Raw genomic sequence first — 25,082 nt, forward strand, 5'->3', positions numbered from 1 at the left:
CGTAGAGTTCTCGTGATTAACCGTATACCGGCCGGATATAATTAGAAGGCAACATGTGTCACGCACAATTTCCATTAACGTCCCATCGAGAGTGACAGCGATCACTCATTGACGTTTACCTCGGTTTTCAGGTTTGATTCCATATTGACAAAAGCCTAATTATTGGAAGACCCAAGTATTATTCAAGTCTATAGAAATCCACTAACTTTTACAGAGTATACATTCTTTATGTAAAAAAATTAGGTTATGTATATTTGTATATTAGGTTATGTATATATGTATATTTTATTCGAATTGTAAAAAAGAATAATTTGATGTGAAATAACTTTAAATTGATAATATATAAAGTAGGAAAAAACTGGTTTTTAGATTTATAGTATATTTTTAGATTATGAATATGAATTTTTTATATGTAAATTAAAAAAGAAAAACATTTAATAATATGGAAACCAGAATACATAAAAACTGAGATCAATCGAAATGTTCTGATATAATATTTAAACTGAATGTAATAGCTTATTAATGCTGTAAAATATCTTTAATGTATATTTAAGCTATTACTTTTTTATGTAACAAGAATTTTCTTGTTACATAAAAATGTAAAGTAATGTGAATTGCTTGAAATAGCAATTAGGAAACTTTTTTTTCACAACATGGTACAAATTTTATTATAATTTATTTAAGAATGAGGAAGTTTCAGAAAATTATATATAGCTAATAGTAAATTAAAATTTTTGTTTCATAAGACTGTTTATATAGAAGTTTGTTGATGGTATCTGAGTTTCATAATTGTGAGTAGAATTATAAGAAGTTTAGGTGATACCTGTAATTATGATGAAAGTTACTCGCCCATAATTAGAAAATATGATTTAGAAAAGTGAAAGGATCATCATTTACCTTTCGAACTCGATAAAAAATCCACGTTCTCCTCATTTCCTATACCAATTACAATTTATAATGCTACTCTACACGCCATCTATTCATAATGAAAAGAATTACCAATCACTCAATCGTATGGCTCGATAAAGAAGAAAATGATTATGTCGATGAAAAATCCTGATGATAAGTCTGATAAATTGATAATTTTATCATATAATATGCACTTAATTTATCTGAAATAGAATGAAATTTTTTCTTTCGTTCTTTCTTAAGTCAGAAATTTTTTTCACTTAATATACGCTTGTAATGTAGCGTCATAAACTTGAAGAAAGTACATCACGATTTCTCGATATATCTAAAACCGAAACAATAGAATCCCTCTCGAATTAATAGCGTGTCGAGAGACTAGAGTAGAAAGCGCGCATGGAATTAATTTCTGTCTCGCCGCAGTTTAGTCGCTGCCTGGTTCATATAGCACACGATTCGATGAGAGCACGCGCAAAAGCTCCCTAAGATCGAGGACTACTTCTTGCTCGAGCGTTCCACGCTCCAATTAACGTCGCTTCCGTGCTTTCCGCAACATGTTCACCTCAGCATCTCTTCGCTTGACAAATTCTCTATAATCTAAATAAGAAAAAAATTTTTCTTCTTCTAATTGAATTCAGGTTAGTTTACTGAGATAATAATATGCAATTAAGATTAACTAGATATTGATTTAAAAAAATATTTAAAGAACATTGAATAGTTAGAAATCTCCTAAGAAATCTTTATTATTATTATATTAATTTTCATAATTTTGAAAAAAAAACATTCAAAATATCAGGCTAAGATTAGTTATAATGATTAATTTGATCATTTCATTGAAATCAAATTTTATCTTATCAATAGATTAACTGCATCTTTTCATATCTGTTAAACTCGAATGAGTTTCAAGTATGACAGTAGGTCAAGTTCGCAATGAGTGTCTATAGACCGGTTTCCAAAACAACACTATTTATATTCTTTTCATATCATATCGTATGTCAACTATATAAAAACTCCAAGTAATTAGCGTTATGTTTAATAATAATAAAATCTTCATTTAAAGTTTCTTCATTGAAACATAATATTTATTTCATTTTCAGGGTTATTTTATTATTTTGTATACTTTTTAATATTTTGTATACTTTTTAATATTGCATATTTCATAAAAATACCATAACCAAGGGATTTTCACATTAGCAATATCATATCACTTTATAGAGAACAAATTAAATTCCTTTCACTTATACACATTCATAAGATAGTGCATCTCGTTAACTTTCTAAGTCAAAGTAAAATATCGTAAACAGAATTTATGGATCGATTTTCATGAGATGAAAATACGTTTGAAAATCCTCCTGAAGGATCATTCAGTCGAATTTACGAATCCAAATAATAGATAAATTATGAGTTGAATATGTTCTAATTAGAAACCTCTTGAAGAATCAGGTTTATCGATAACTTTTACGAACTGGAAAGAAAGTATCACTCGAAAGTATTTGGAACGAAGAAAATGAGGGAAATCACTATGATTATATCGATATTGTGGCGCCACCATAAAAGATGTTGTTTCACGCGATTTCGCGTTTCGCAAGTGGGACAACCATAAGAACGTATTTTGTTAATGGATCTAAATCAGAATAAATAATCAGTGCGACGATAAAGTATTTAGGAAGTGGAATTTCGTTTTCTTTATTTTAAAACCTTATTCAGATTATTCGAATTACTACAAATTCAATCATCAATTGAAACTACTTTATCATTGTGAGTCTGTTATTTCTTTCAATTGAAATGTCTTTTAAAGTTTTGTCATCATTAGACAAATCAATTCGTATTAATTTAAAAATTTTTTATTAATTAGTCGTTTCACGGTGGATTATTCGAATGAAATGATAAAATGATTATTTTTTCAATTATATATGTAAATATTCAATTATATTGTATTACATATGTAAACATTTCTAATTAATTTTTTTATCGAGAAATATAATTATATTAAAAAAAATATATCTATTTTTTTGAATCAATAATTAGTTTACTTTATGCAAGGATTGTTGATCAATGATTGATAAATATTTGTTTCTCATATTAATTCAAGATACGTTATTATACATTATAAAAAAGGCTTAAAAAGTTGGAAATTAACACGATACTTTCAACAGCCCTCAGTTTCCATAACGGTGCTTCTAGAAACCGGGTTTAAGTTGCTGAGTATCGACATAGTTTTGTGGACTTGATAGAAGACGAAGATACCCTTGATATTTCTTGAAAATCATTTTCATGGTATAATCTCATTTCATTTTTAAAATGAGGCATTAAATTTTCAATATCACAATTAATTTATCAATTTTTTAGGGAAAAATATTTATTTTTGTGATCATATTCGAAGAAATATAAGATTTTAAGGTTAACGATCCCTAGAAATATTTTTCTAACCTTAACAATTCTCAAGTTCAAATAATAGATCTGCTAATTTAAAAATAAAATTAGATGAAGCGTAGTAAAGTCATATCAAATACACGATTTTATTATCCGGCAATTTGTAGCTTGTTGATTTACACACATGGTAATGACTGTTTCTCAAACGGTGATAATTACTTCACACTATGTCACAACTATGTAACGAATGAGCTATCTTCCGGGTTATTATTCATCATAGAATCATTCAAATCTCTGACATATGCAAATGCAATTCATCGAATATTTTTCAAAATTTAATTGAACTAAAATTTGACACGCAAGAACGAAAGTTTAAAATTTGTATGTATAGTTTTCATTTATAATCTAATGATATTTATAATAGTAAATTGAAGCCACAAAACTGCCTTAATCTTTCTCGCGACTAATGACATCCATTTAAATGGTATTCTAATTATTTTTTTTATTCTAAAAAAAGAATTAAAGGAATAAATGCACTATAGATAGATATTCTCCACTATGAAACATTTTTTCTAGCAACATAGGCAAATTTTTTTCGTTTTTCACAATAAATGACTATATGGAGCGTGGAATATAATTAAGGTCGATTATTCGCCGCTCACAACTTCCGTTTCACGTGATGTACTTTCCGGTTGATCTCTGGCATCTTGTTTTCTTGAAATGCATGCCGCGTTCCCCGTACTTTCTTTTCTTTCACCGAGTAGGATCGAATGTACAACGTTCACCTTTCTAAGCGGTATGCTCGAATTTTTATATCTGGTAGAATTTCATCGGGATTAAAGGAAACTCCTCCTCCAATCATCTTTTCATTTCCTTTTCTTTTTTCTACGCGTCATTTTTTTCAATCGTTATATTTTACACGAAATTAAGAACGAAAACTTTCGTTGCTCTTTCATTGAATGGAATCGTCTTTGATTTAATTTTATAGAATTAAAGGAAGAAAGAAAATAAATAAATTTTTAAATTTTTTTTTTTATATTCAATCCTTCATACTCGAAATAATTGAAAACATCCCTCAAACTTTATTAGGTACTATATTTTTTTTAATATCTTCGAAATTAAAAGGTTTTTTTAATCTTAAAGATCTTCCAAGATTTAAGAAGCTTTAAAAATTCAAAATATCCGCGGAAGCTGAGATAAATAGTTGAAAATAGTTGACTTACATGGTGTCACGATCTTTTCCTTTGCAGCCTGTATGCTCGAGCTCGGATTGAACGTGATGCCAAGGTCTTTCGATTTTCCACCCGCATTGTCCGCGATTCCATTCGTCTGTATTATCGAGATTCCAGCTGGTTCCATGTCGATCGAGTTTGCCTATCGAATCTGTCAAAAATTCAACCGAATTATATTTTTCTTATACTGGATAGACGAGAAAATCGAGTATTTCGGGATAAGATACTTGAAGGGGAATGAAAAATGAGTTAAAAATTTTGAATAGAGCACTTTTATATAGAGAAAAAAATTTTCACAAGAATAAACGAAAATTTCTATTTTTGATCCAAGATTATCTCTGATCAATATTGTGAAATTAGCATACGTCGTTTCTCGACTTTCTTTGTCGGAAGAACGAAGTTTTTTTTTTTTTTTTTTTTTTACGAAAGAAACCGTAAATCGCGCGTTGATTTACGAAAAGCAAAAAATAACGCGATTGTAAACCATTTCGATATTCATCTGCGTCGAAAATGAAAATTGATAAGGAGGATAACGTGTCTCGTTGCAAATCTGATATTACGTTTTCTGCATTCTCAATGTCAAGAGTATTACGTACGGATTTTACTTTTCTTCGCATTATATAAATTAATTTTCAATTTCTTCTTCAACGAATTAATTGGAGCATCTCTATATTCAAAAAATCAAAATTAAATTGATTCTATATTTATTCTTATTTATTCTATATTTATTCTATTCTCTATTTATTTATTCTATATTCTATATTTATTCTTATTTACAAAAAAAACCTTTTACTTAATTTTCTTTATACATCTTCGATAATTCGAGGAACATTGAAATATCCTTTATTATTTTTTTATTTTAATTACAAGAAAAAAAAATTATAATGCAAATAAATTAAAAATCCTATAGATACCATTCACAAATGTTTTAACGCGGATTCAAAACGGCTTAGTTAATTATTCTTCAGAAAAATGCACGCAAGTTCGAGGATTTGATTAATTTTTCTTTTTTTTTTTTACAGCCAAATTTAATTTCCAATCGAGAAAACTAAAAATAGAACTCGATCAAATACTTACCATCCTGATCCTGCGTGCGCCGGATAATATTCGCGAGATGACAGGAAATCGAGGGTGTATAATCGAAACAGAAGCCAGTTAATTAGCCAACCGCAGTCACACTTTGACGCCGCGGATAATTAAATTCTGCCGATTGAAACTGAATTCGTCTAATTGATACCGAGTTCCGCTAATACCCTGCCAAGACTTAATGACCGGCGTTAACGAGCCACATTATCATCGTGTTCCCATTACACCTGGATAATTACTTATGGAAAAACAATTTCGTATCTTCTCATCTATCGAGATTGGATTAATGGGGACGTGACAAAGAGGATGTTTCTTATTTAAAATAAAATTTGAAACCCTTTATCTTGGCAATGAAAGAATATTATTAGATTTAATCCATTGTCACGCTTGCTAATTTCACATTGTTTGTAAATTTATTATCAGAAGGCATTATCGATAACAGAGGTTTGACAATGTTGAAAATTCTGGGTGAAATTGCATTACTTGTTAATTCACATTTGACACGTTTGTAAATTTATTATCAAAAGGTATTATTGATTTAATAATGTTGAAAATTCTGAGGATGGAACATGATAAAAGGTTAAAAATAATTGGAAATTAATTTTAAGAAATTTTGTCGAATCGAACAACTAATTGAAATTTATTTTTAACGATTTCATCTTTGAATTTGTAAAATCGTTTTATTCTTTTTTTTAATTTGTGGAAAGGACAAGTTTATTTGCATTGACGATTCGATTCATGATAAAGAAATGGAACAAATGATCTCAAAATAAAAAAATAACATTGTTTCTCCATTATTTTGCGTCTTACGATTTCAAACTGGCTCAAGCTAACCTTTTGATATTTACAACTTTAAAATTCTCGTTCCTTTATTTGAATATATATCTTAGAAATACAAAATATTTCACCATAGTGATTAACTTATTGCTGCATACACGATTCACGTTTATTTAATATTTTGTAAATGTATTTGTATTTTGTATTTATAAATAAAGTAATAATCATTCGGTTGATTATCATAGACAAAAGAACTTTACTGCAACTTATTCCGGGCCCTGTAAAGTCATGGATAATCATATTTTAATCCCGAACCAAGGATTTCACGATAACGATGTAATCTTTCATGCGCGCGCGTAAACATAGGCATTGTTGGTAATCAAAAATCATGTATGTGTGTGCATACATACGTGAAATTTAACGTACCGTGACCAAACTGTAAATTAGCAGTTTCCAATGTGAATTGCCCTTGCGATTAGAATTCGTATTAGAAAGAATTCAAATAATTTCTCAATCTTAACAACTCTTTTAATCTCCCCGCGCGTTATCCGAATTTAATTTTTCCTTTTTTATAAAATCACAATCACACCTTTACTTACATAATTCACCTTTCAATTTCATCATTTTATCCCATTTATTCGTTCATTCTTCGTAAATTTAATCATTATTTAAAATAAAATTTGAAACCCTTCATCTTGGCAATGAAAAATATTATTAAATTTAATCATCAAGCTTGCTAATTCACACGTTTTGTAAATTTATTATCAGAATTCATTATCGATAACAGAGGTTTGACAATGTTGATCTTCAAAATTCTCGAAAATCACGATTTTCTTCACAATTTTAAATTATCCCTAAATTCAGAAATTCATATCTCTCGATTAATTTTTTTAAATTAATCCAAGTTCCAATCCAAAAATTACAATTATTAAATATCTTACTCGACTATTTCGAGAAATAAAAAAAAAATTCGAATATTATTAATTTCCAGGAGAAAAATTACGACACACCTTAAGCGAGCTGGAGATCGGCCAAAGGGGTTAATTTATCTCGCAGCCACCTCCCTCGCATGGGGCGCCGCAGATTGGAAACACGTGGTGCACCAGCACTTCCCTTCGATGCTGCGACCACGTTGGAGAACGGCTACCGTCACACCTGGACGAGAGAACAGATGCGGTTTTACTTCCGCGATTCGGCACCGAATGTCGCGTGGCTTCGACGAGACTGAATCGTTTCGCGACTCGTTTCTACCTCTATATGTAGAAACCTCCTCCTCTGCCAGACACCGAGTCTCCCGTTACTTACTGCCAAATCGATCTGCCGACACAGTTTCCCATCCTTTTCGATCGTGAGGACGATACTCTTGGAAACGCTTCTTTTTTCTTTTCTTTTTTTCTTTTTTTTGAAATTAATTTACAATAATTAAAAAATTTTTCCTAAATTATTTTTATAATTACGAAATAAGACAGTATATTTATCGAGAATTGTATCAAACATGATTTTGATTGAGAAATTATTTTTATCATTTTTTTCGAAACGTGAAGCGGGATTAGTTTATTTAGGTCGGATCGGTTGTTATTGAGACGTTCGATTGATTATATGAAATTCCACGCAACGTGTGAAAAGTATTTGTCGGGAAACATAATAATATTTTTCTCTCGTTAAAATTGCGTTCTCCGTAAAAACATAATTTTTCTGCGAATACAATAACACATGGAGATAAGAAAGTTTCTTTATCTCGAGAAAAAAAAAGGAAAATTTTCCGTCTTGAATTAATAAAAAACAAAGAGGATATAATGATTCATATGCGAGTAAAAAATTTATTTCTCGATTTCAATTCCCCTTGATCCGAATATATTCATTTATCCGTTCAAAGGATATTCTTGTGGAATCTCTACGATATATCTTTTTTAGAAAACGTTGCAAAATTACGGAAATACGGGGATTTCGATTCGGTGATCGTAAATCTATGGTGGGAACAGTCAGAATTGGAAACTTCACGGTGACAGGGATCGGTAAAAGCGCAAGTTTTATTGCGGAATACTTTCAAAGAGAATGGATTGTTATGTCACGTAGTAGTACGTGAACGAGCCTCGTCTTTTACGAGGTAAAAAAACCATGGCAATAGTTCAAAGATCCTTAACGTCGGTTTATTAAAAAGCTGATCTTTTTCTAAACACGTAGAGAGCTTATATACGAGAGAGCCTCCGTTATTATACAGCTCGACGAGTCTTTCTTATCCTCCTTTTTTTTTTTTTTTTTTTTTCTTTAAGAGATAACAGATCACCGATGATCGATCGTGGAATAATAATCGCAATAAGTTCGCATAAATCGCGATGCACGTACACTCGCGAGCACACGAGCAGAATTTAAATTTTCGTTTCAATTTCTGTGAAACTTTAATTTCCCTATGTAAATGTGTTCAATTTAAGAAATATTACAACAAATTTAGGTAAGTTCTCTATAAACAGAATGAACGATTGAACAATTTATCGTCAAAAGATGAAATTGGTTTTCTAAAAAACGTAGAATTATTTCTAACCTCTTTAACCTCTTTGTGTCAAATGTGTTTTTCGATAATATATTTGTTAGATTCAGAAACTTTATTATACTTTATAAGGAAATTATATCGATTCATTGATTTTCAGAGTATAAATAGGAAAAAACACATTTTCTATATTTTCAAAAAATATATCATAGTATCTGGATTTATATGTAATATCCAATTTAAAAGATACTGAAGGATATCGATAAAAAAACAAAAATTGTTCGTTCGCTGTGACTATTCATTTGTTTCGTTTAAGAAAAAAAATCAAAATTCAAAAACTTTCTATTACAAATCATAATGCGATTTATTATTGGTTTTTATAAACATGTGTCGTATGCATAAAACGTAAAATTTATGATTTTTCCAATTTGATGCACGTGAAAAAAATAATAAATTAATTCAATTTTCAATTTTTCTCGCGTATGTAATGCAATGTAAAGAATTTTCGTTCTCATATAGCTCGATTTATCGTTTATGAACCGGTCAGAAATAGAGAAGAGAATTATTTGCGTTGCCAAATATTCCCGCGTTATTTCTAGCCACGCGTATTCTTGCACTGTTGCAATGTTGCATAATTACGCGTACAATCACTTAATAGAGTGGAAAAATTGCACGGAAACGAACAAGTTCGATCTATCGATCGATCATTTTCTAAATAGGAATCTTCGAATCGCGTTATCGATCCATAATTTCCATCATCGAATTGCACGATAATGAACGAGTGAGGTAGCAATCGAAAAGATTCGTTTTCTTGGTGAAACAGTTGTTGAATTATTGTTTCAAAATTTTTCAACTTCGTTAACATTAATCGAACGAACTCGTTTCCCGAAGAAAATAAAGAATGCATGCATATTAACGTTTTATCGTTTTTAAATGAAATATTATTTTTTTTAAGAAAAATAGCATGCCTTTTGCATTAACGTTATAATATTGATAAGAGATAGAGAAGTAAGTATGTTAATTGCCAAATGGTTGTTACCTTGATGAATACTTACCATTGACGTAAGGGGGTCACAGATGATTGGAATTGAATGAGATATATAAATTAGATAAATAGTTTTTTTTTTTGTATAATTTTAAACATTTTTAACATTGTAATAATAATATATTGTAAAAAATATGAATTTAATTAATTAATTTTTTTCAACAAAGTTATATAGAATATATTCCATCAACTCTATCCACCTGAAATACTTTTGTCACTTGAAATAATATGACAAAAACATCTATTTATAAGATTTAAGACGAAGAAAAGACATAATATGATTTAATGATTTTACAAGTGGAAGTATGTGACAGATTTTAAGGTTAATTTTATTTTTCTTCAAATGAAACATCTAATTTTTTATAACAAGTTCATTTATATAAATAATTGAATATTAAAATAATAAAATCAAATCTTATATATGTAAATTTTACTTGCAAATAAATCATTATTCATAGTATTATCTCTTTTCTGAAATAAAATTTCATGCAATCATATTTATTCCGATTGTATTTATTTCAATGTGAATCAGCTATTTATATTATCTCAATTCTCATGTGATAATCAAAATGAAAAATCAAGCTATATAAATTACTCCTGGTATTTAACCTGTCAAGAATAGATTGTAAATGATTGTAAACAGTGATATGACATTTACGTTGACACTAGTTTTGATAGATTCCTTTGGCGCGAATCGATGATTAAATTAATCGCGACGGTAAATATGTAAACGTGGGATTTACCGATTGAGAAAAAGTAGGTAAATTCGAGCAAATTGCGCGGATTTTAGAGGATCATTTTCCATCTGTCTCAATTTTCTCATATTAATCGATTTTATTCTAACCATAGTAAAGGATTTTACAGGATATCGAATGTGAAGCTAAATGTATGCAATCGATAGTGAATCGTTCGATAGAGAAAAAAAATAAAAATCGAAATGATTGTGATTCTTATTTATTTTATTTTCATGATTGTATTTATAAAAAATATTTATATAAAATACAAGTATTAAAATATTCTGTTTATAATAAATTTGATAAAAAAAGAAAGAGATTCACATAATAAATTTTATAAATTCTTAAATATTTATTTATCCTATTTGATTTGTAGTTATGTAAATTATGTAAGAGGGCTCTGAGGGTTCTGAGAAACTTCAGACATAACCTAAGTTAATGTCATCACGTTTGTCATAGTGACTGATTTCAAATTTCAATAATGAAAATATTTTTCCAATAAATACATTGTCATCTAATATTGTAAGAGATCAAGAACATTTTTCTTACCCATCCTGTATGAAATATTTAGTAGGCACGTTCTTGATTTATTGGTGACCCATTGTTCCTTTCCAGGTAACAAGAACTTTACTACAATTACGCGGCGAATACATTATTTATTTATTTCTCCTTTTGTCATTAATGCTTTTCGTATTTTTTTTATTTGTTATTATTTTTTTCAGTTCTTTGCACAGATTTTTGTTTCACAGTTTCATCGATCATACATCATGTTATTCCATAGATGGAAACGCTCTTTCTTTTCTTTTTTTTTTTTGTTTTTCTTTCTTTTGAACGTGATCGTCGATCAGTCTGTGATCTATGCTATCGATCGACGCATTGCTTTGGAAAATCGTCACAGCAGAAGTTATATCGCGTATTGATATACGAGAACACGAAGATTTAAGATTGGAGACAGTTTCACGGGAGGAAATTCCTTTCCCTTTTTGCTAGTATTGGTTGTTGGTTCTTGCTTCCGGCTACCAGAGACTTCTGGTATCCGTTTCCCGGTCGGGTTTTGTTCTTTTGAAATATGACATCCAGGAAGTCAGGTATGTACCTGAATTACTCTCACATGATCATTCCTATAATCACTCATTTTTCCTGAGTCTTATCCTTTGTTTTCGTTTTTTTCTTTTTTTTTTTTTAGTTATTCATGAAAGAGAGAATTGAATATTTTTTGAATTCTTTAAGCTGATAGTTTTGCAAAATTAACATGTTAGAAAATAAGTGATGACTTGACTCTTAGAAAATAGGTTATGTTTAAAAAAAGATTAGAAAAAATTGTTTTAATATATATATTTCATCTCCTCAAGAAATAGAATATATAAATCATCTTTTATAATAATTAACAAAATAAGATCGTTTAATGTATTTTAATTTTAACGATAAAAACTATTATTTATTGACATATCATTATGTCATTTATTATGCAGTATATATCAAGATATATATATAATTTAGCTTCTAACTAAAATTATTTTATTTTCATAATTATGTAAGAGAAAGTTCTATTACATTATAATCAATAAAACTTGCATATGTTTTCAGATGTCAACTTTTCACTCTGCATAGTCCGAAATCCAATATTCATCGATATAATTGGTGCAGCTGTTAACAAATATAATTATGCATATTCGAATTGATAAGTCGATCATCGTTATCAGTGAATATCGATATGATTTTCTATTTGTCAAACAAATTTAGCTAGCTAAAATATAATATCAATAGTATTTCTGGTTGAATCGTGGTCGATGATAAGCCAACGAATGGGCTAACTAACCGATCATGGTTTCGCAGAACGTTTTTTCGCAACCGAGACGGGTCGACGACTCGAAGGTAGAGACGAAAACGTTCCCTTCCGTATTCGTGGAATTTCGAGACGAGTAACTCGGTAAAGCAGTAAACGGTGTGTAATATTAAGTTGAGTAATAAGTTCGCGTTTCTCTAATAGAACATTAACGCTGAGAAAATTGAAGAGAAGTTCCTAGATTTATTATTTAGAAATTATAATTTAAAAATATAAAAATAATAAATATATAAAAATATGGAAATATAGGAATTGAAATATCTTTTAAAAATATAAAATATCTTAGATAAAAATATAGAAATTTAAAGATATGAAAATATGGTATTTTTTGTAATATTATAAATTTAAGAAAAAATTATTACTTATAACTTCAAAGTTGTTATTAAGAATCAATTTTGATTTAATAAATTTAAACCATTGAACTTAAATTAAGTACAACTTGAAATAAATTAATTATATATTTATTACATATTTCTAATTTAATTCATAGTTTTAATACAATATTCATATACGTATCTATTATATATTTATATTTGATATATTTGATAATTATTTCTCATTAAACAAACTATAAAAGAATGAATATTTAATGAAATAACGACATTATCTAAAATCAACCATCAAATATAATTACAAATTACATATTTTGCCAATTATTCATCATTAAATAAATATTATTGTCATGTTAATAATTCTAACAATTCTATTTGTATAATAGTAGTTGATTATAGTCTAAAATGTAAAATGTAAAATGTAAAATGTATATATAAAATATTCTTATAAAGTATGAAGAATAAAAAAAAAAAAGATGAAGAAATCTTATTTCAAATCTATTCTACTTTACTTATTTTTTAATATTCATATTTCCCTAGAAGCAAAAATAATTCGACCGCAAAATCATGATTACCAGATCTTCAGAGGCCATACCTAAATGGTTAAAGTTCAGAAAGCGGGTCACCTCTTTCTGGATCGAGAGGAAATAATCACGAACTCATTTTTTCTTTAGAAAAACTTTTATAATGATAATTTCAGCTGTTCGTTTGGATAATTATGATTTGACGATAGAAAATTCACAGATTAATTAATAAAACAGACTTGTCTTGTAATAATCATCTACTAATAAACAAATTCTAGAATACATGAAGATTATGAAAGAAATGTTATTATTATTTGATAATTTATTAAAAATTACAATTATTATTAATCGTAAAATTTGATAGAAAACTGCTGAAAGATAACATATGCAATAATAATTTAAAATTTTGAATATTACTATACATTACACTAAAAAAATTGCGAGAAAAATATTGAAATTTTCAATATATAACAAATTTAAAATTTATATTCATTCCACAAACATGATATTTGTAATTCATAAATATTTAAATGCTTCATGTTTTATACGTTTTATATTTCGTAATATAAAACTTGGAAGGTTAAGAAAATTAAGAAAGAAAATATAATTAATCGTTACTCAGTATTTTGAAGTTCTTAATAATTAATAATCCAAATATAATTTATTGGTATAAATAGTATCGTTATTACACAAATTGATCTATCATAAATATTAAAAATATCATAATTTCGATAAAAAATAGTTTTATTTATCAAACTGAAAATCCATCTTTTCTCAAAAATTAATGCAATACTTGAAAATCAACTTACAGAATAATAAAATCAATAATTATGAAATAAATGTTTCATTTTTACTCAAAAGAAATATTGTACACTAATAGATATAAAAATAATTACATTTTCAAATTATTTCGTGAAGATATAGAATAAAAATTAAACATGTAACGCCATCTCTAGAGCGCCATTGCTACAAATAAAATCAATATATAAACAAAGAAAACGGTAAAATGGATAAGAATTAACATTCAACGCTATATCAAAAAATATCTTTCTGAGGCAAAAGTTAGAATAAGAATTGAAGATTAACGCCATCTCGCGTTTGAACTTCTAGTTTTAAAGCAGAATGTTAGTTAAACATTTTCATTATTTTATTTTTAAAATTAAATCATATATGAGATAATATATAATATTATATTGAATATTAGATCTATATCTCGTTTGTAAAATAATAATCATTTTTATTATATTACTCTATAATATATATTTAGTTAATGATTATTAAAAGAATTCTATTTTATCGATATTTGAACAATATTTAAGGGGTCACATATGATTTCAGACAGTACGTCATGAAAGTTCAGGTTAAGAATTTGACACATTGTATATTGCATCATTAATTTATAAATAAATCTTTTAATTTAATAAGTTTAACTATAAAAATTGTCAATAACATTATTATAAGATCGGATAGTATATTCTATGAATGATTCATCTAATGATAAATATATTTAGTCGATTGTTCAATCCATGTGTAAGAACCTTTAGATCAACGCCATTTTTAGGAGGTGTATATTATTGTGTAGTGGCAGAGAGGTTGGGCCACGTAGTTACTTCATGGGAGAAAATTTAAATTTTGTGTCTACGTTATTGGGCTCGGAATTGTTTAATATTGTAAATATACATTGTACAATAAAAAATGGTATGTATTTTAAAAATGTAAATAATGTAATTTAACAAATTTATCTCCTATATTCCTACTCCTATATTCTAGTTTTAATGGTAGTTTTTATATTTCGCTTTAATGGTAGTGACAAAAAATTGTAATAATAATAGCTATATTATAACTTATTCTGTAATAAGTAATTATTATATGATTCTTCTGATATAAAAATTCTAAATTTAAATGATTTTTAACGATACATCATTTTATTTTTTTATTTATTTTTTTTCTTATTTTTGACAGCTGGTTATTTTTTATGATAACTATATATTAAATAATAATAAGTTCATATTAAAAAATGTATATAATATGTATATCATTCATTTAATGATAATTCATGCAATATACTTTTAATACATAATTTTTTTTATTAAAATATCATATATTAAATATCAAGATATTCCAAAATTGTTTATTATTATTTAAATACATAATTCTTTTAATGAAATTCCTTTATTATATTAACATTATGTTGTTTTATATATATTTTGTTATATTTATTATATTTTAAATAATAAATTTATATTTTCTTTTTCATTAGCCTCTGAGGTTAGATATCAAACGAAAACTGACTGCAAGGTCAGACAGAGTAAAAAGTGTAGATCTTCATCCGACAGAACCATGGATGCTTTGTTCCTTGTATCAGGGAAATGTTAATATATGGAATCATGAAACCCAAATGCTGGTCAAAACATTTGAAGTGTGTGATTTACCAGTTCGTACAGCTAAATTTGTGCCACGCAAGAATTGGGTTGTTACTGGTTCAGATGATATGCAAGTTAGAGTATTTAATTATAATACTTTAGAACGTGTGCATTCTTTTGAGGCACATAGTGACTATGTCAGATGTATTGCAGTACATCCAACGCAACCATTTATATTAACAAGTAGTGGTATGTATTCATTTATTTTTTACTTTTAATAATTTTTTAATTCTTTTTAAAACTAATTTTTGTGTATTTTTTTTTAGATGACATGTTAATCAAATTATGGAATTGGGAAAAAGGTTGGATAGGACAACAAGTGTTTGAGGGACACACACATTATGTAATGCAAGTTGTATTCAATCCAAAAGATAACAATACATTTGCAAGTGCATCATTAGACAGAACAGTGAAAGTTTGGCAACTTGGATCTTCAACCGCCAATTTCACTTTAGATGGCCATGAAAAAGGTGTAAATTGTGTTGATTACTATCATGGTGGAGACAAACCATACTTAATATCAGGAGCGGATGATAACTATGTCAAAATCTGGGATTATCAAAACAAAACTTGTGTACAAACATTGGAAGGACATACACAGAATATTTGTGCTGTTTGCTTCCACCCTGAACTACCAATTATTCTCACTGGTTCTGAAGATGGAACAGTTCGAATATGGCATTCTGGAACATACAGATTGGAATCTTCTCTTAATTATGGTTTTGAAAGAGTATGGACAATTGCTTGTTTACGGGGTTCGAATAATGTTGCTATTGGTTATGATGAAAGTAGTGTTATAGTAAAAGTAGGTAGAGAGGAACCTGCAGTTTCAATGGATTCATTGGGTGGTAAAATCGTTTGGGCGAAGCATAGCGAAATACAGCAAGTAAATTTGAAAGCCTTAGGAGAAGAAACACAAGATGGAGAAAGGCTTCCATTAGCTGTTAAAGATATGGGTGCTTGTGAAATTTATCCACAAACAATTCAACACAATCCAAATGGAAGATTCTTAGTTGTTTGTGGAGATGGAGAATATATTATTTACACATCTATGGCATTAAGAAATAAAGCCTTTGGCCAAGCATCAGAATTTATTTGGGCAGCTGATTCAAGTCAATATGCTGTTAGAGAAAGTAACACTACTGTAAAAGTTTTTAAAAACTTTAAAGAAAAAAAAAGTTTTAAACCCGATTTTGGTGCTGATGGTAAATATAATAATTATTTATTCTAAAAAAAAAATATAAAATATAATAATTATTTTTCTCTCTCATATTTTATTTAGTTATATATTTTTTATTTAGGTATTTTTGGGGGATTTTTATTGGGCGTTTCATCCGGATCTGGCTTATCATTCTTCGATTGGGATACATTAAAGTTAATTCGTCGTATAGATATTCAACCTACACATGTCTATTGGGCCGAAAATGCCTCTTTAGTAGCATTAGCAACATCTGATCAATACTTTATTTTAAAATATCACACTGATGCTGTTGCAAACGCACCAGAAAATTCGGAAGATATTGAAGATGCTTTCGAGGTTTGTCATTTCCATCATTAACATTTAAAATAAAAGATAATGTTTTAAAATCTAATCGTTTAATATCATACAGATGGTAGCAGAAATGAATGAAGTTGTAAAAACTGGTCTTTGGGTTGGTGATTGCTTCATTTATACGAATAGTGTAAATCGAATAAATTATTTCGTTGGTGGAGAAGTTGTGACTGTATCACATTTGGATAGACCAATGTATCTTCTTGGATATGTACCGAGGGATAACAGATTATATTTATGTGATAAGGAATTATCTGTTGTTTCATATTCACTATTGTTGTCTGTGTTAGAATACCAAACTGCTGTTATGCGAAAAGATTTTGAAACGGCAGATAGAGTTCTTCCCACAGTTCCCAAAGAACATCGTACGCGTGTGGCTCATTTCTTGGAGAAACAAGTGCGTATTATTGAAGAAATATACTGCTTAATATATTTTCCATATTGCATTAATATTTCAAATACTCTAGGGTTTTAAAGAACAAGCATTAGCCGTGTCTACGGATCCAGAGCATAGGTTCGAATTGGCTCTAGCGTTGGGAGATCTCGTAACGGCACATTCTCTTGCTAAGGAAGCAAACAGTCACCAAAAATGGCGACAATTGGCATCTCTTGCAACGCAAAAAGGAAAATTGTGTTTAGCACAAGAGTGTTTGCATCAGGCACAAGATTTCGGAGGACTTTTATTGCTCGCCACAAGCACAGGAAATGCGAGTATGATTAAAAAATTGGGCGTAAATGCAGACGAAACTGGCAAGAACAACATTTCTTTCTTATCAAATTTTATTCTTGGAGACCTCGACAAGTGCCTAGATATTCTCATAAAGACAGATAGAATTCCAGAAGCTGCATTTTTTGCAAGAACATATGCTCCTAGTAAAATTTCATCTATTGTAAAATTATGGAAGGAAAAACTATCAACTGTAAGCAAGAAAGCCGGACAAAGTTTGGCCGATCCTGAACAATACGAAAATCTGTTCCCTGGATATAGAGAAGCATTGAAAGTTGAGCAGTTTCTTAGAGAAGAGAGTAAAAAAAAGATTCCGGCATCTGCATTTCCGGAAGTACAAGTAAAAATATTTTTTTTATATTTATATTTTTTTTAAATATTTTTTAACTTTTTTATAAATTTAATATACGAAATTTTTATTTTTTCGATAATTTGAAATATCATAAAACATATTCTATAATATTAAGTTTCCAAAATAATTAAGTTTCTAATTATAATTTTAATTTTACGTTTTAATTATAGTCGAATGTCGATCGAAAACCATTCGAAGAGATGTTGGCAGCTGATTTGGATCTCGATCTCGAAATTGACGATACTATCGATACTACTGTAAGTAGCTTCAGGTGATATAAAAAAGTTATATGAAATTGAAGTGATATAAATTCAAAATTATTTAACAATTAATACAAATTAGAATTTGGTATACAATTGTTTTGATTTTTTGTTATATAATTGCACATTTGTTTTAATTGTTTTTAATTAAAAAACAAGAAAATATATATTATCATCAGTGAAAAGTCGCTTACGTGTACCAAATCTAATATTGACATGATATTATTAATATTATAACATTAACATTTACAATAAATAATTATTTATTTTAAATTTTTTATTTTGACAAAATTTTTAGAATATTTTTTTTTTCTTTTTCGATAGTTACGTTAAAGTTATATCGTTAAATTAATTATCCTTATGTTATAATAATGTGATTTCTTATCGTGACAGTATCAAAAATCAAGTATATTTTTTCGTATTATAAATTCTTTTTTATCATTTCTTTGGTTTTGTTTTTATTTTATCTTATTTTTTTGCGTTTATTAATAATAGCTTAACTGTAGAAATAATTAATATAAAATAATTTTATTATTATAATCAATTGCAATAAAATAATTTGGTTATAAATAACCGATCATATACACCATCATATACAAATCATTTATTGATAGAAGTTGAAATAATATTTATAAATATGTATTTTTATTTTACACCGATATGTATATCAGGGCGAGATAAGGTTATATCAATATGTAATAAGATCAAGATATTAAAATTATAAAAAGGAAGCAATAGGTGAATTGAGATCAAATGGAAAAGTAACAAGGGGGTGGGAGAAATAAAAAGGGGATAACTAGACGATGCCTTAATACCCTTAAATACAGACGCGTAATTCTAGAAGGGTATTACATTACTAAAACAGGCTGAAATCAAGCGTAACACGCACACGCGCGTTTATAGCGAATGTATGCGTGACGATATATCGATCTTGACCGATGTATGTGAACACGTTCCAGCTATCGAGCAGAACGAACACTTCATTAAATAAAGCAAAGAAAAGTGAAACATACGCAGGTATAAAAGGAAGGGAAAAACCGTCGCAGGTATGTGAAAGTAAAAGATTTTGAGACATTTATTCCAAGATCGATAATGATATTTTAAGAAATCATTTTTTTTCTTTTCTAAAAGAAATTTTTTTACTCTTTTAAATATTGATTATCAAGATTCTTGAGTCATCAACAATCATGTAGAGAGAGTTGTGGGACCATAAAGTTTGTTGACTTCTCGCCAGTCACGGTTCATTCTCTTTACAGCCTTATTGCCATAACATTCGTGTACAGAATCCCTCTTTGTGTACCCTTTCCTTCGTTTATATTGTTTTATCACACTTTCTTCTTTCAGACAGCAAATATTTCTTTTATGGAATCTATATGTACCCTCATTACATATATGGTCTATCTATTTCTTATTAAAAATTGTCAATAAGAAATAATCGATTATTTGTTCAAAAAATTATAGATTCATTTTCACGAATCGAATTTTTTAAAAATAGTAATTATTATTAAATCCTTTATTATATGACAATGAATTTGTTGTGAGTGCAATTTTGATTTAAACAATCTTTTATAACATAAATATAATGAAAAAAATATTAACAAATTTGTAAATGAACTTTAATTTAAAAAAAAAAACTTATCAAAATTATATTCTTATAAATTTTAATTAAATATATATTTCTTTTAGTTAATCATTTTATTATATTACATAAACAAAAATAATTGAAGAACTTTGTTAAATTTTCTCAAAGAAAAAAAAATTGAAAGAAAATTAATTTATGGTAGTGACAATTAAATATATCGCATAGCACATAAGTTCATGATTTTTTAAAAATTGTTAACTTAATACAAAATGCAATTTTTTGTTCCAGGGTGTGAATCTTGACGATGACCTTCTTGAGGAAGATTAGTCGATTGGAGGCTAGGTAACGTGTATTTCACACGTGTAATATCCATTCTTCTTCGTCAATCATTCCCCACGAGCCAATCAGAATTGTTTAAACTCAAAGTATTAAAAAAAAAAAAAAAAAAAAAAAAAGAAATCGCGAAAGAACATTTTTGTGCGCGAGTGTTTTTATCATGCACAATATTCAACCTGTGCACGCAGACTTTATTCATGTACCGAGAATTATATAGTATATTGTAATATAACAAAATATTCACATAAGTTTTCACCTGTTTTTTTCCATGGCCATCATTGCCCAATCTTGAGGTATCTTTTTTATCGATGCTTGGAAATTTAGGAAATCTATCAAATACAAATGTTAATATATAAAAAAAAAAGTTCAATATAATTTAATCTCCATTTTATTTTGCAGATAAATAATTTCCGTGTTGGAGAAATAAACAATAAATATTTATATTCTGAAAACAAAAAAAAAAATATTATATTTCCAATTTTGTTGTCAATCCGGTTATAATCAATCGCAACAAAATGAAAGAATGATTCTCCATATCACCATCATCCAATTTTTTCCATGCTGAACAAATGCTTCCCTCTCAAAGGACCCAAAAATAATTCAAACACTTTATAAGGAACACTCTTAACTCTCTTTGAAATCCGAATAGTCGACGATTTTCATGCATGCGTACGTGTCGTGAGCCACTAGAAAGAGAAAGAGATATATTTTGCGTGACTGGTACGTGCTCTGAGGTTCCCTAACACAACGTGCACTCAAAGAAGTCGTTAACTATCGTATTCCATCTTTATTTTCATTGTACCAGTTACAGATCAGATAAAAAAAAAAAAATAATACATTTAGAAAAAGAAACAGCAAATCTCATGGATCATGCAAAAGAGAGGTGTAACAATTTTTTTTCTTTTTCAAATCATTTTATTGTCTGCAAAAAAAGGTTAGAAGTATTCAATTCTTTTTTTTTATTTCTATTAATTAAAAAATAACAGTAATGAGAAATTGTGATCAATTCTGTAAAGAGATTAAAATTACCGCAATTTTTTTTTTTTATTAGTATTTTTATATTTATCTCTGTGTCTTTTTGCATTTTTGTTATTTTTATGGAACAGATTGAGGAATCGCGTGTCTGGATAACAAGAGACGGCTACGAGGACGGATTAATCGCGTGTAAATTTACGCCACACCGGGGTAACTCGGTGCAACAGGCTGAAAAACGATGGAGTAGTAGGTGGAGACAGAGAAAGACGAGGGAACAGGGCGGAAAGATAGCCACGCACGTCGTCTCGAAAATAGAATCAGCTTCGTTGACACTCTGCTACAAATTGTCCGCGTCGTTATGCTCTTTGTAAGAGGCGCTCTTTCTTTCTCCCTGAGTGCTCATTCGAATACTTAGCAATTTTTGAATTCCGATCTCTGCCCTTTGACTAATCGGGCATTAAACATTAGAAATATATAAATATATAAAAAGCTATTACATATCACGTGAAAAATTTTAAAAGATTAATTTACAAAACTAAGGTTAAAATTATATCATTAAATTGATATATTTTCACAGGAAATTAAGACAAAATAATTTAAAAAAAAATAATAAAGAAGTTGGATTTTAAATTATTATTTAAATTAAGTTAAGGTAAAGGTAAAGACAATCGTATATTTTTTTTTCTTTTTTTAGTTTTGAAGAAAAAGAGGAAAATAATAGGAAACAGTATTTATTTCTTATAAGCATATAAGCTTAAAGAATTGATTCATTATTGATTAGTCTATATAAACTCTAATCTAATTTTTACCAACAATAACAATTTCAGAGAATAAAGGTTCAAGCATTTGAAGAAATTTAAATACCTATTATTTCTATGCGGCATCCATTTCCGAGTTTAAATGGAATTCCTTTCTCTCTAGTGTTTGAGATGATTCCCGGGCGAACATTACTAAAAACTAAAAAAGCTTATAACAAATAAATACTGTATATTGATTCTGCTAGGCCAAGTGGTTGGGTGTGTAGATTATAATTAACTGATTTTAGGTGACGTCTCGAAAAGTAAATGGACCGCGTAACACCAGTCCTACTCTCCAACCAGTGTCGCTGAGAATTTATTACCATCCGTTCTGTGCGAGGATTACCAGAACTCGGTCGAACGATATCTGACACACTCTCCCTCGTTTCGTCCAGTTAAATCCACTCTAACGACCGCGTAAACGAGCCGAGTAATTCTTAAGGCGGAGCTAAATATAGACCGGCAAAAATTATTCCAATAAGATTCGACGTTCTCTTTCTTTGCTTATTCTTTCATAAAATATAGAGATCTGAGGAAGGAGGAAGGTATAACTCAACTCTTGAACTCTCCTTTGATATCATATCCTATCATCCTTCTTTCTATAAAAGCACTAAACTAATCCTGAATCCTGGTGAGTTAACAAAAAAATAAAAATAAAAAAATTCAATTTATAACTAATTAATTAATAATTAAAATAAATCAATTATAATATATATTCATTCAGGTACTGTATTCCTTCGATTGTTTTTTTTTAATTTCGAATATAACGTCTTCATAATTATCGAGTATCGTTTATTATTGCTATAAAATGATGCAATTATTGATTGTGAGCAACGCACGGAGGAACAATTTAACCGGCACCAAAAGTCGGAAAATAGTATCGAATCGCACGTGCGTGGAAGAAGCCGTGAAGCTGCTAATAGTCGCCTAAATGGTCGACACGCTTCCTCTGGCTGTCGCTATATGTCACCTCCGCCCTCTATTTACACGACATGGACGATGCACGTGCGTGTGAATCTCGACGCGACTCGAAACGAAAGAATTCTCGGCCGCTTGCTACATTATACTCGTTCAAAAACTCGTTTATAAAGAGAGAGAGAGAGAGAAAAAAGAAAAAGAAAAAAAAATGCAACCGGTCGAATTTTCCACATTAAAAATTAATTCCACTTGGTTTCAGTAATTTCCTAAGCTAATATAAGCCATTTACGACTCTACTTTAACGTCCGTAAACAATTACATACACTGTCGCTCGTAAAGTCAAGAAAATTATTGTCTCTGTGATTGTCAGTCCAACTAGAACTGATTCAATGGGAAACAATAACTGCATAGTGGTCGTGTCCGTTGTAAAGCACTGCGACCACATCTCTGTAATCTGAACCTACAGAGAAACACCAGGAATGATTTACCTGACTCCCGGTGGATTCGTTCCACAGAGAGGGGAACCACCGATGATTAACGCCAGTGTTTGCTTATAGAGACTCTTTGCGTGAACCGAACAGTAGCCGACGTTTATGTTTCGAGTTTCTCGTAAGATTTACCTATTGTATACTTTTTTCCATCCTGGCCAGATGAATGGTTTATTATTTCATTTTCTTCAGGACACCACACTCGATGCTGCTCTCTTCTTTTTAATCTCACCTGTTTCACCCAACCAATGAGAATTTAGATGTTTCCATCTGTCTCCGCGATGCCTTCTGTCTCTCGAAGGAAGAGGGACAGAGTTGCTTCTACTTGTGCTTCTAAAGTGACCAATGAGAGAGTCAGAATAACGTAGACCCTCCCCGTAGCTGGATTTACATTGTACCTCATTTACGGTGAAATACACGCTTCTTTTTTTCATAATGTAGAAATAAAATGTATAAAAATTTTAAAAGTTTTATAGAAAAAAATTTCATCAATTATATACATATATATATATGGAGAAAATTTAATAATTCAGTTTACAATTCTAAAATGTTGTATTTATTATCTTTTTAAAATGATATAAATTACATTACCAAACTATATATTACTATACCTGGTTAATTTGTAATTAAAAAAAAAAAAAAAAGAAAAAAAAGTGAAATTATAAAGTAAGGAGATATTATAAAAACAGTAACATGAAAAATGGAATTTCTGAAAATTGAAGAAAGAAGAAATTATAATGATGGAGAAATAAGAAGATTTCTGTCCATTCCATTCATGCCATGCGTGCTCTTTTCCATCGAGCTGGCAAGATTTATTTTGAGGCGGGCATGCAGAAGGGACGTGGCCGTACGATCGATTTCCAGACGAAAAATAAAGTGCACGTGCTATTCCTGCGCTGATGCACGTACGGTGTTGACTGGCTGTGCACGGCCAACCTCTCTTTTACGGAGAATATTAAAGCTCGCTTGTGTGCACCGTGTTTGTAAAACATCCTCGTCGACGCAAACATCCCCATTGCTGGCCATTGGCTACTTTTCCCTCTTCCGCTCTTTTTCTCATTTTGCCAGGGATATTCTGAGCCCTGGAGCTCGCATTGAATCACAGGAAGCGACTATACTTTTGTTCTGAATATCGGGCAAAAATAGAATCACCATAAGAATGGATGATAATGTCTTCTAATATTTTGTAGAATTAGAATAAATTGGAGATCACGATGATTAATTAAATTAATTTACAGGGGATTGTGGATTTTGTGTTAAAAAATTTTTTCATAATTAATTATATGCAAAATCTAATTACACAATCATATACATCATATAAAATACAGA

General features: G+C 29.1%; 2 protein-coding genes and 1 long non-coding RNA gene across 4 annotated transcripts in view; 2 read left to right on the plus strand and 1 right to left on the minus strand.

Moving 5' to 3' along the window:
* Nucleotides 1-7,618, minus strand: part of LOC551806 (aquaporin) — a 34,204-nt gene extending 26,586 nt beyond the window's left edge. For both annotated transcript variants that reach the window (XM_026442515.1, XM_006563770.3), the window contains exons 1-2: nucleotides 7,385-7,618; nucleotides 4,503-4,662 (exon numbers count right to left, since the gene is read on the minus strand). In XM_026442515.1, coding sequence (XP_026298300.1) covers nucleotides 4,503-4,638 — 136 coding nt within the window. In that variant the 5' untranslated portion in view covers nucleotides 4,639-4,662; nucleotides 7,385-7,618. The remainder of the gene's footprint in view (nucleotides 1-4,502; nucleotides 4,663-7,384) is intronic.
* LOC113218961 lies at nucleotides 673-8,644 on the plus strand. The gene is made up of 2 exons (XR_003305227.1): nucleotides 673-1,544; nucleotides 7,366-8,644. It is a non-coding gene; the product is annotated as an uncharacterized LOC113218961 (long non-coding RNA).
* A 6,032-nt stretch (nucleotides 8,645-14,676) lies between these two features.
* Nucleotides 14,677-20,823, plus strand: LOC409990 (coatomer subunit beta'). The gene is made up of 8 exons (XM_003250292.4): nucleotides 14,677-15,041; nucleotides 15,604-15,955; nucleotides 16,033-16,971; nucleotides 17,068-17,303; nucleotides 17,377-17,715; nucleotides 17,786-18,385; nucleotides 18,568-18,654; nucleotides 20,528-20,823. Exons 1-8 carry the CDS (start codon nucleotides 15,039-15,041, stop codon nucleotides 20,564-20,566), a joined length of 2,595 nt encoding a protein of 864 aa, XP_003250340.3. The 5' UTR covers nucleotides 14,677-15,038; the 3' UTR covers nucleotides 20,567-20,823.
* The last annotated feature ends 4,259 nt before the right edge of the window (nucleotides 20,824-25,082 follow it).

The sequence above is a fragment of the Apis mellifera genome, linkage group LG8 (assembly GCF_003254395.2).
Source record: "Apis mellifera strain DH4 linkage group LG8, Amel_HAv3.1, whole genome shotgun sequence".
Classification (NCBI taxonomy): Eukaryota; Metazoa; Arthropoda; class Insecta; order Hymenoptera; family Apidae; genus Apis; species Apis mellifera.